Source organism: Pyrgilauda ruficollis, unplaced genomic scaffold, assembly GCF_017590135.1.
Source record: "Pyrgilauda ruficollis isolate IOZ18807 unplaced genomic scaffold, ASM1759013v1 scaffold54, whole genome shotgun sequence".
NCBI classification, from domain to species: Eukaryota; Metazoa; Chordata; class Aves; order Passeriformes; family Passeridae; genus Pyrgilauda; species Pyrgilauda ruficollis.
Window position 1 is genome coordinate 1100437 of NW_024527044.1, and position 13303 is coordinate 1113739.

At 36.4% G+C, this 13303-nt stretch overlaps 1 protein-coding gene across 9 annotated transcripts in view; it reads right to left on the minus strand.

Moving 5' to 3' along the window:
• Positions 1–13303, minus strand: part of PUM2 (pumilio RNA binding family member 2) — a 66699-nt gene that overhangs the window by 13212 nt on the left and 40184 nt on the right. For 7 of the 9 annotated variants that reach the window (XM_041480813.1, XM_041480812.1, XM_041480810.1 and 4 more), the window contains exons 11-13: positions 9811–9954; positions 8513–8794; positions 3555–3791 (exon numbers count right to left, since the gene is read on the minus strand). In XM_041480813.1, the coding sequence (XP_041336747.1) occupies positions 3555–3791; positions 8513–8794; positions 9811–9954 (663 nt within the window). The remainder of the gene's footprint in view (positions 1–3554; positions 3792–8512; positions 8795–9810; positions 9955–13303) is intronic. The other 2 variants (XM_041480815.1, XM_041480814.1) reach the window with 1 other exon arrangement.

Genomic DNA, 13303 nt, shown 5'->3' on the forward strand with positions numbered 1-13303 from the left:
TATATCTTGTAAGTTATTTGGGGAACATATCCTACTGAATAAAGCACTGAAAAATTAAAGTACTTATTAGACATGAGTATAGCCACACAATTCCAAACTCTTGGGGAATGAAGTGTGCAGTTCATTCTTCAGATAATCAATTAGCTACCACTTCTGATCTCATAGAACAAAAATCTCCAAAGCACTGAGTAATACTAAATTGTTTTACAGTTTAATTGAACCTAAGCCCCCATGGCTAATCCATAGGGAGGAAAAGGCAGAGAGATATAAAGGGGATATAGATCATTTAAATCAGAGCCTAAGTTTCAAGGACACAAAGCATGTTAAATTACTGACTCCTTAACATATTTAATGTTAAGGATAACATGAAAAAATATGAAAAACTAGATCCAGGCACATTTATTTTGACAGCATTAGTCTGTTAGTATTTATCAAAGTATTTTTTCAATTATTTCTAATGAAGACAGAAAACACATCTACTGCAGAGTAACTTATTTACATGTGTCAGCAGTATTTTCTAGTAACACATATACATGTATATAAATGCTTTAAATTTAATTTCTATTACATATTTGTTCATCTGTAGAAAAGTAGCTTCAGCTCATCCTAAGCTTAAAGTTTCATCTTCATATGGAAAACAGAATTCCACAGATCTATGTATATTTTAGGAATCAATGCACATGTTTATAATGACTGGTTCACTGCAGCCCTATAGAGGAGGGACTGAGCTGAGGCAATGCAAAGCTCCCCACACTGCCTTGCCAAGGGGCCTTTACTCTTCCCCAGAATGACCATCTCAGAAGGTGAAACACCAATCCCAACTGCTAACAAACCTGGCTTGCAACACTCAGGAAACAATTACTTCCAAAAGCCCAGATTTTAAAAATCCTACTCTACACCAGAACTCTATTCTTAAAATGCTGCAATGTACCATCAAACAGGGTAAGGACTACCAATCTAAAAGGATTTTTTATAACAATGGAAAACCACTTCCTCTTGCAGTTTCTTTTACTTGGGAGTGAAAGGGTAGTTCAAATTCATGACCTTACTGCTCCAGCTGATTACAGTAAAGAAGCAGTTACAGACAACTGACAAATCCCTTCAAATACAGGAAAACTGACACTAGCACAAAGTCATTAGCACATTCCTATTTTAGGATATTGGATAAAAGTCGGTGAGAAGAGAAAAACAGTAAAATATCACAAATTTCTTGTAAAAGGGAAATTGTTCTTTTAAGCTACAAATTGCAGCAGTGTCTGACAAAGGGGTTATAAAACCATGCACCCTTTCCCAGTGTTGTGCTCTAGATTCTGGTGCCTGAAACAGGAGCAACCGAGTTTGAGGCCCATTTTAAAACAAGAGTTAAACTTAGCGGAACCTGTTGATACAAGCAGGCAGGACTAGTTTGGAAGGTGGAGGGAGAGCTGCATTTGACAGGCATTATCAGAATACCAATGGAAACTGCATGCAGACATGAACTTACAATGTTGTTCTACTCTGAAAAGTGACTACATGATAACCACACCCTTCTTAAAATACACTCCCTGTTTGATTTCAGGTCTAACTTCTCACTTGGTGAGAAACCTTTGATTTTTTTATTTTTTGTATGTGAGAACAAAACATGCTTCCAAGAGTGGTTGATGAACATATCGGAATAAATATAACAAGACAGACAATTAACTGCAGAAATAGTCTTAAACTCTTTAGATGGTGCACTTTGAATGCAACTGTGCAAACATATGGCACAGGGCAGAAAGGCTAAAAAAGATTACTGCATTTTTCTCCATTTTTTGTGAAAGCAAATATCCAAAAGTCCTCCATTTCTAAATTTCAGGCTGATTTTGTAATATAGCAAAAAGTTTATCAGTAATCAAGGTCCACTTCACTTAAGATGATGAAGAGGACACATGGAAGCCAACAAGATTGTGTCAATTTTCAGAGTACAACTGTATATTCTGGCAGTTACACACTGATCTAGTACATGATTTTAACAAGCTATTAGGCTTAGTTGACACTGCCAAACAGTTCAAAATGGGTCAAAGTCAGTATTTAACAATTTCTGCTGATAGAGGCAATTCTCTGTACTGATCACAGCCTATTTTCTCAGAACTGAAAAAGTCTTTCAACATTTATTAAATGTGAAACAAACAAAACTTTGAATGTTTTAAATTTTAGATAACGCCTTCCAAAATTTGGTTTAAGTATAGTTTTCAGCAATATGAAAACTATGGTGATAGTACTTTGAAAAGAAAGAAAGTAAAAGATTTCCATGATAACCCCATTGTCAGATGTTCAGAACTTTCTCAAAAGCCTCCATTTGGGCTGAAACTTTCCATGCTTGGTCTCAGCCCAAAGGTGCACTTTGTAGACCTGAAAAAGGAAAAAAGGTAAGTAAAAAAAAATAAAACGTGCTGAAACATCCCCTTGCCCAGTTTTATTTCGGGTATTCAGCACTTAACCTTGAATGGGATACTGTACTGCAAATGTAATATATTTTAATTATTTACCCTTGTTATACAAATCACTCATACATTTCTCACTAAAGGTGAATTCTGGTAGGCATTTAAAAATTTTGTTTCCTGTTTTATTTCCACTAAAATATAGGGGATTATGCTGCCTATTGCAAGCATGGAACTGTGCATTGAACAGTTAGTGGAGAAACTGGCAACTCAGTCTTGAATTACATCCAGTTTCACTGTATGATTTTTAGCATTCAAATTAAATGACTGCAAATATTTGCAGCAGAAAAGAAAAACTGTACTAGGTAACCTCAGGTTAGAGGCATTATCTTCCAAATATACTGTACACTGTGGTAGTGTTTCTTTAGATCTTTTATTTTTTAATTTTTTTTAAAGAAAGGTTGACCTCCCATGTCACCTTACTAGCCAAAAAAACCCATTTGAGAAATTATTTTCAGCATTCCTTAAAAAATAAGGAATCCGATAACAGAGAGCCACCACTAACAAAGCCTTTGCTACTTCTTTGACAAATGCTTTTTTTTGTCTCCTTCCATCAGCCTGGTGATAAACTACTGTCTTCCTGGCAAAGTAATTGGGCCATGAGGTTAACTGATTCAAAAATCACCTTTCAATACATTTTACATTGAGAGAGAGCACTGCTCACTTTTCTACTTTATCATGGCAAGGGGCATTAATGAAAGTCACTTCACTGTTAAACACATAATCTAAAATGTCCTTAAAGTGGCAACACAGTGGAGGAGAAACAAAAATAATGCACCTTTGCTGGTCATACTGTGGAAACATAATAGAAAAAGGACCAATAATTCTTACTGGGCTCTCTACTGGGCTTCTGCAAGGGAAGAAAAATCAGTTGTTGGCCCGATACTGCCAAAAGCTGAGTGCCCTGCACTGTCACATCAATGAGCATCTGAATGTGCTCTTCACCTTTCAGGAACGGCCCCTCTTCATTACAAAACTGTTTAACAGCAAAGGTAACGTGACATCTCTTATGCAACATATATTTTACACATAGAAATACATACACACATACAAACAAAAAGTGTTTTTTTGGTTTTTTGTTTTTGTTTTTTTTACCTAAATGCAAACTGGATGAGGATCCATGTGATGAAAGTGATGGCGGTGGCGTAAGTGAATGTCCTGGCGTTTGGCTTGGCAGAGGCATGCCTATTGGACTTGGAGAGGAGGAAAATCCCAGACTATTGTAAAATGGCTGCCCTATGGGTGCTAGGCTGCTACTAGATCTTTTGTACAAGTCAGAGCTAGTAGATAGAGAATCTCTCCTTGTGGCACTACTACTTGCAGAACTGCCAACTGAAGAAGAAATAAAAAGACCCTAATTACACAGTGTCAACTGAATAAAACCTATCCCCAACTACAGCTGGGCAACAACAGATGCGATCACAATAATTACAGCAATCGTTATGACAAAGACAATTACTGTGATAACCACACATGCTTTTAAGTAAATCTAAGTGGGTATAAACATACCACTGGCAAATAATTTCACCAATGTCCATGTCTTTCAACATTTCACACTAGACTTCTCACAGTAATATTGCAGTACTCTGTTTTAAATGCCTGACTTCAGGCTTTGGGACAAATACGGAATTTATAAGATTAGATTACACTGTCACTTTTTAGGATAAACGAGTCTAAAAATATTGCCACTAAATTATTTGATAATTTTTTTTCCACCACGAATTATTAGTCAGACAGTGACACTCATTTCAGGAAAAAGTCTAGAGGAAATTAGTTGTTGTTTAAGGGTTCACAAAATAATTTATTTTGCTGTTCAGCTTTTTCTGAACTTCCTCGTTTGTGAACCCCTGACCTGTAGGAAAAAAATGACTACTTTAAATTCCCTATGAGAATTATGGCTCTCAAAGAAGTGTTTTGAAAAGATATTATAAAGAGGGAACAGGCCAAGAAAGAAGATGAGAAGCACAGCAGAGATAGGAAAATTAAGTGAGAAATTAAAAATGTGATTTTACTGCTATCAGTGTTTCTGAAAGTCAAATTAGACTAGAGGCTTTGGATAACAGTGTATTAGTGAAGGACTGGTTATCCTGCACAGCAGCGTTCAGCAGGGCGATGAGCAGTCTAGGACAAATTAGGAGAACAATAAAAAGTTTTTAGAAATGTTAAATTCGAGTATCTGCTGCATACTAGCGAAGTATTAAACTAGAGTGCCTGTTTTAAACACTGAACATTATTATAATCATGAACCAAACCAAGATTATGGATATTTTAATAACAAATATCTTTAAGCTGAATTTGGAAAATTGATTACTACTATTGACTACTTCAACTTAAAAAGGAAAGGTCAGAATTTTTACTTCCATAACCTTTATCCTTTTCATATGCCTTCCTACTAAAGCTGGCAGCATGGAACAGTATAAAGGTTGCCTGAAACTTCTCATTTTTAAGACACTAATTTGTTTTCTCATAACATTAACAACTTGGCTAATATTTTTCATGGCAGGAACATGCTTGGACAAAATTTTTAATACAACTTTTGTCTAAACACTGCCATTTCAGAAATACTGACAAAGAAAGGTGCTTTATCCTTACCAAAATCATCTAGCTAACTCTTTGAGAAGTTGATGCTTTCATGCACTCAGACCAAATATGCCAGCAACAGGAGACCTTTATTTCCACACTCTTACAATGGACTAAAAACCTTTGCAAAATCACAGTTCATCCAAGTTCAGCACAGATCTGCTACAGACTCATAGCTGAAAACTTTAACTCCTGACCGTACACAGCACGTCTGAGGTGGCTGATTAAGGTTGTGCCTGCAATTGAACTTCAGTGTGCCATGTCAAAAACAGACTCTGAAACTGCTGTCCAAGATTCCACCTTGTGTTGGAAAGGCCCATGAGGCAATGAGGAAAGGAAGTTTTCTATTTCAAGTGCCGGGGAGACAAAAGCCAAACACAAGAAGTAGACTAGGGAGAGGGGAAAGAGAAAAAAGGAAACCAGGAGGAAGAGAGAAAGGTAAGACAAAGGAGCCAACAAAGAGACTGCAAGAAAAACTGGCAAGCACTTTCAGTGGGACTGAGGATGAGAAGAAAGCAGATCTGAAGAAAAGTTAGGCTGTAGAACGTGTATGTGACTGTGGGGCAAAAAGACTGAATAGTAAGCTGATGATGGGAACACCACACAGTACAAGTAGAAACAGAAACATACTTAGGAGGGAAGCAGGAGATAAATGTTGCCTGGAAACTGGGAAGGAAGACATACTGGAGGAGAAACCAGAAGGAAAAGATACTGGACTAACTAGGCAAGGAGATTGAGAATAAGAAACCAGAAGAGCAAATTAAGGCAACAGTTGAAAGAAAACTCAAGCCTTGAGACCAGCTCTACAGGCTCTGGCTCAGTGAACCATATAAATGTTAATACAATGCTACATGATGGACTGCCATTTTTCCATCTTTCAGTGTTTCTTACCCGGCTAAATTACTGCAGTTTAACAAGTTACCACAAAGCAGCTGAGCTGCATTTTCACACACAAAACAAGCAAAGCTCACAAAATCCACAAGATAAGTTGCATTAGGTTACTCCTCTTCCCCCCTCACTAATCTATTCCAATTCCTTTACAGCTGTTACAAGCCAGAAGGCGGCATCTGGAAAGCTGCCACAGTTGATCTAATTCTTGGCTACCTGTTAAGCTGCAGTAACTTATCATCATGCACCTAAACCTTTAAAAAGGAGTATGAATAACTTTATTATAAAAGAACAGAGACTGTGAGTACATACAGTCATTTACATGGTATGTTTGCAGCTTTTGGATGTTACTTTGTTCAGTCATTCAAGCTAGAACATGCTCACCTTCGCATTTTTTGCGGCTATTTTTGCCCCCTGCAAAAACTGAAAACATAAGGGCAAAATGCGTTCTGCCATCTATAAGTCTTCATGGCTATATTTTAACTGAAATTCAACATTTTCAACACACTGATGGGAGTTACAAAGAAGCTGAAACCATGGCACGTAAAAAATTAAACTTTCAATTCGCCTCAATATACATAAACACCACTTAAGTGCTCATCAGTGTAATTCAATTCATATACATATACAGGCCAGAACTCTAAAAAAACCCCAAAAAAACCAAAAAACCCAGGAAGCATTTTTTAAAGTGGCTATTAGGGCAAGTACAATTTATACTTGGCAGAAGGGCAGTTTCAATATACTTTTATTCTAATACTACTAAAAATATTTCAGGTTTAGATAGCACCTTTCATCAGCACTGCTCAAACTGCAAAAGCATAGGGCTCCTGCTTCCCTGTGCTAACTAATTAAATCACCCTGGATACTGCTGCAAGATTTCAGCATGTGCTCTCTCTGCTGAGGGCTTTGGACAAAGCTCTGTAACTGACCTTTGCTACAAGAAAAAGGCTTAATCTCCTGTGCCAGGAAAAGCTATGCTGATTTTCTTAAGTAGATACACAACTAAAATTTGTGTTCAATGGAGATTCTTCAGATAATGCAGGATAAAAACTTTTATGGCTTAAATCAATTCTATCTAGAGACCTTAAATAGTTGCATGGTATTAAAGATATATATATTTATTATGACTATCTACCACTGTAATGAAACTGTACCTAGAGTGAAACACAGCTGCTAAGAATTCACTGAAACCTTACAAATAGCTCAGGACAAGTTATATTACATACTATTGGATAGCATAATTTTGTAAATAAAATTTACTTGCTGTAAATTAAGGAAAAATTAAGAAAACCTACACTACTGAGTAGCCTCATTTTTTTTTTTTTTAAATTGAACATGGGATGTTTTAGGTCTCCTCTTTAAAATCAAATACTGGACAGGATCAGTGAAAAACCCTGATTTTGAACTTCCTAGCATTAATTTTGTTAAAGTAAATAATTTTTATGATTATTTTATGAAAATTAACACTGAGAAAAAACCTCTGTGTTGGGATCCAATATACTTGATGCCACTAGTCACACAGTTACCAAATAACAACTACCATGACTTTATACTGAAGGGTGTGCTTTTCCTTCTGTTTTTCCTCCCCCACATATTAGGCCATTTTGTAATTTTTTAAAAATTACTTTCTTTAGCGCTTATTTTCCTTTATTTTGCAAAGCATACTGTTACAGTGCATAAAACTCCCCCAATTTCTACCCATCTGCAAGATATGCAAGATCAAACATGCTCCCCTGATTTCATTAAAATAATATTAGTAATAAGAAGCAATTCAGTGCTGTAAACTTAGAGATTAATAGCAAAAGGAGATATTCTTAGAAAATGTTTATCTTGCCTTATTAAAACTGAATCTGAAATATAAGAAAACCTACCTTGCATGTTTAAAAACTGTGTGAATATGAAATTTCTGCTTTAGAGCAGAAACGTGACAGAATGATTTTTCTTTTTAAATACAAACAGGTTGGTAATATTCAGTAGTATCTGTTGAAATAATTAAAGGCCCCAAACGTGCACAGAACTATTTAGGCTTACCTATATCTAAGATTAAACCTGGTAGAGCTAACAAGGACTATTCTTGGGTATTAGGTATTTTTGTTTTATAAATCCCTTACAATCTTATGGAAAAAAGCACTTTGATATTAGATCAAATTTAGAAAGTCATATGCTGTTTGATTTATTAAAAAGAAAATTAGGAACTTTTCTTGTATGTTTATTAAAACAGAAGAATGTATATCTTCACTATGATCCATTGTTATTTTAACCACAGAATGAAGGCTTCCTTGAAAACAAAAGCAGCTTACTGAAAAACAGTAACAAACTTCTGGGGCACAGTACAGTGATCAGTATGGAAAAGTATTTTGGAGATACCTGTGACTACAGGATATTGTTCAAAAATGCCATCTTCTATACAGAACCCAAGTGAATTTTAAAAACTTGTCTTTTCCCCCTATAATTTGTTTTAAACTTATACAACCTATTTTTCATTCTTTTTAAAAATCATGTATATACATGATGCCTGATACAGATACATTTTTTTGCTTAGCACAAAAGTCTCACAGAATGTCCTCACTAAATTAACAACCTACCTGATGAGCCAAATCCACCAAGTGCAGAGCCGATAGCTGCTCCTAAAGAGCTGCTACTTCCAAAGCCAAGAGATGTGCTTCCTGGTTGGCCAGGACCATGTGAAAAAAGGGAACTGCTCTGGGAGTTATTGGTCAAAGAGTTACTGCCATAAAATGAATTGGATTGTAGGCTACTATTTGTTTGCTGTTGCTGTTGCTGTGGCTGGGCACCAAGTGGCCGAAATAGACCGTTCGTGGCTCCCGTGAGATTGTTTGCTGTTCCTCCAGCTGAAGCAGCTGCAGCTGTAAAACACATGTTTTCAATCATAATTACTCTCTCGAACATTTCTGACTGAAAATGGATTATTCAGAACTAAATTGTATTTTCTTGAAGCCCTCTTAAAACAAGCAGAAATACACATATTGAAGGACTAAGAGACTTAATAGTATTACACAATCTTAATTACTCAAGGAAAAAAGGTGAACACAGCACATGTTTTAGGCTAATCAAGGCTGCAGAATTGTTAATGTAACTGAGGGAATTTCCAATGTAAACATATAAGACATTACTGTTTACTGTTAATTTATATCCAAAGTTGCAGTGGCAGAATTGCAGCTAAGTTATTCAAAGACATCTTCAGCTATCAAAAGCGAGTTCTGCATAGAGAAAGAAGCGGACAGATTAACTTAAAATCTAATTTTCTGAACAGATTAAGTTAATTAATCCAGGGTTAATATTCTAGATTTTAATTTAACAAATGCAATAAATTGTTCAGTAAAGTAATACTAGGTCTTAAAACTGGTAAAAAAGAAGGAAACTAGAGAGTTTTGATATAACTAATTTGCCTGTTTTGCTTTCCATTCTAGACACAGCTTTCTCCTTGCCACATTTTTCAGGAGAAAATAAGTTTCATGAGAAAGATATAGCAAGGGTCCAGAGCAGTCCATCTTCTGCCAGGCCGAAGCAATGAAATGATGCTTCCTAGAGGACACCCTTTAAGGGGACTGATGAGAAGTGCATGTTATAATGCATGGGGAGAGGAAGGAGAAAAATGTTCCTATCGGACAAGTAACATTTGCAGAAACATGCCTGTGTATGTATGGGAAGAGGACTGTAAATTCCAATTAAAAATGGAATCCCCATCTGTGAAAACGAACAGGAGAAGACAGAATAAAAAAGCAAGCATGCACAGTATATCCTTCACAACTAGAAAACTTCACAGATGCATAGAAAACAATGATGTCAAATACTAATCAACATTACTGTTAGGATTCAGTAGAGAAGTGAAAGAAACCTCTGTGCAGGATTAAATATTTACCTGCTTGTGCTGCTGCAGAACTGATTAGAACAGGAGTTGAGGCCACCAATCTGACCGGTGCGCCAAGGCCAGTTCTTGCTCCAGGGCCTACTACTAAGGCACCAGTCTGATCGTAATAGGCAGTGGGAGCCAGCACCTGGTAACCTGCACAACACAGGAGACAAGGATCAGTGGTACACAGTCAGCATTTCTCTCTCCCTGAAATAGAATTCTAACCACAAACTACAAACCAGCATTTCTGCCACAGTCTTTGAATATCAACTGGACATCAAAGTAAAAGCAGTAAAGATCATAAAACACTGGGACAAAATCAGATTTAGAAATGCCTCAAGTAGTTTTTACCACTAAAGTAAATGCTAAAATTAGTCTAAAATTGAACTTACTGTCAAGGTTAAAGTTTTTAACACCACAGTGAGAAGGTACAGGTACAACACAATTGGCAGATTTGGATCATTATCAAATCAATTTCCTTCAGCAGTTTAAAATATTTTTCTCTTGTACTCCTTTGCACATGGAGAATCTCTTGAGACGTGCACAATTAAAAGGCTGAGCTAAATGCAAGTCTGGCAATTCCACACATTACCTAACCACACATGAAAGTCCGTCTGCAAAAAACACATTAGGAAAGGAATGCTGTGTGTGCAGGAGTATCTTGGACCAGCCAGTTTCACAGGAATAAAAAAGACTGTAATCCAAGCCTAACACTTCATTCAGTTAACAGTTAAGAACTGAAACTGATGAAAAGGAAGAGGAGTTGAAAAAGGAGAAAAGCAAGCAGTAGGAAGGAATACAGGATACAATATATGAATGAATAAAAGCAACAGAGACAAAAGAAAACCAAGCAAAAAACCCCTTTATTTAGAACAAGAGCAAGAGAATTAATTTTAAGGCTCTTGACACTTTATAGTGAAGTAGATGAATTGGAATAAGAATCCCTCAAAAATGGAAGACAAGCTACGAAAATCTAAGGTAGAGTGCTAATATTTAAAATACAACAATTTCTAATTGTTAGGTTGACTATTCTTATGAAGCAGTAAAACAAAACCCAAACTAATTTCAGTATTCCTCCCATGTTCAAATATATACTAACAGTATTAAGAAAAAACGCAAGATTGCAAAAGTCACACATCTATTTTTGTACATGTAAGAACAAAGATTTTGCATTCTATTTTAAGTCAGCTGTTCCCATAAGTTGCCTTTTATGTTCAGAACTAGGTCTAGCAGATTTCTCTCTGAAATACATATGGACCTGAACATAACTGGACCTCTGATTTAAGGTAAGTACTACAATCACCAGCCTTCCAAGTCATATTTTCTCCTCCTCAATTTCTAAAACATCTCTAATCTCCTCTGCCTAGATACAATCCAAAAAAAGAGCTGGAAACATCTGCCTTCTGGCCTGGTAGTCACAGTGCTCTGCAGGGAAGCTGGATCCACAGGTCCAAATTCTCACACACTGAGAAAATATGAAGATATTAAGGAGACTCAGGCAGTACTTAACAGGACAGGAGCAATGAAAATCCAGATCTTTAGGTTCAATTCACAGTTCTGGAGGTGAATGCATTACACTGGTTATGAAAAATCATCATTACTATAATTCTAAGCCTGTTTGTTCTCACTGCTCACTACTCGCTTTGTATTCCAGGCACATCTACCTTCTCTTTCCCACCAACAGCACAAGACAGCTGTCCTCCACATCATTCGTCTGAAAATTTGGCCAGTTAAAACCAACCAAAATAGGTTATTACACTTGAACTAGATAGAAATACTTTGCTAGAGGTACCACTGCCTCTTCCACCTACAGAGATGTGCTCTGCTCTACCCCTTAACCACTAAGAAAAGTTGCTACCTGCCCAAGGTAGGGAAAGGTGACAAACTGTTGTCTGTTTTACTGTAGTTCTGCAGATAACATAAAATATTGGATTAGTCACACAGTACAAAAGCTCATTTTAATAACACATGTTCCTGCACACATTAGCAATGTTTAATTACTAGTATCTACATAATTTCTGCTTTTATCCGTAGCAGGTTCAATTGATAACAACATGTTGGTTCTGCTGTTTGTTCCTGCTCTATCTTATGAAACCACTTTTTCACAACTTGGCTAATGCTTACCAGTATTTACTCTGCCCACCTACCCTCTTCAAATGCACAAACCCATGGATAATGCTGTAACTGTTTAAGTATAACTGCCTAAAACACCCACTGATTTTATGTTTACGCCCTTCCACTAATATACAGCTTTTTATATGACTTCAATCCCACAATGTAAACAAGGCTATTTTCCAATGCAAAATATCTGGATGGGGGCAGGGGAAATAACTTACACTTTGCATAAAATAAATTTACTGAAATTAATACTAGTGCAGTTTAATACATTAATATTAGATTTTCTAAAATAATTTACTCATGACTGCTAAATTAAAAAATGGAAGCAATTTGCCCTTGTTCTTTACATTACAATATGCCCAAACCCTCTTGATACTTCCCTGACATTACGTGAACCTATGATCCACCCATGGACAGTACATTTAAAGTAAGTAATGATAAACTAGGTCAATAGCATCCAGATACTGTCACAGACGGTTCAAGCTGTGAATGAGAACTGATGGGTTCATCTCCATTTCCAATTTCTGAAATACATTCTGAACCAAAACAGACCTCAGCTTTCTACTTAAATCTACCACAAGAAAGTAACATAGGACTATTTGTGAAATTGCTAAAACCTTGCTAAGTGCATGTGCAGCCTCAAAGGTATACAATTTTTTGCTTTGATATAAAAAATAAAATTTCAGAGAGACCATCAAAGATCAAATTAAATAACTGAAGAAGAGCTCTCACAGCAAACTTTGATCTCCTTTCCTTTCCACTATTCCACAAATTGTGCCTCATCCCAGAAAGCTGAGCACAAGCCTAGAAATGTCCCCTGACTTATCTATCAGCGATAAGGTAGTGATTTGGCACATCTCCTCTCTAATTCCCTCTCTTCCTGTTTCAGTTTTCATTACCTTCCATCACACCATCATTTCTCCCTGTGGCTGTGCAATTTCCTCTCAAAATTAACAATTATCAATCTCACTTCAGTGCCTTCACATTCAAGTTCACTGAATTCAAGTGGTGTTCCCATGCAATCAGAAAACTAAAGCATACTGTTTCCTATCAGTTCCTTATCACACCTTTTATTTTAGAGTTTAATTGCTCTATACTTACTGTCTCTGTATCAGCAGGGAATGCGAAAGTGAACAATCTAGTTTATAACTATGGTGTTTTGCTGAAATTATTTCTACATGTCTCCAGAAACCACAGACTCTGAAAAACTTTCTGATTCTTATTACACAAACCTTGAATGTATCTAAAGAATGAGAGGAAATGAAATCTGTTCTCTTGGCTCATGCAGCTCATCCTTAGTACTGCCCTTATCCATCCAGCAGTGCAACTTCCCTCAGTGATGACATACAAATATATGCCAGTTTGGCACTTCTCTCTACACAGT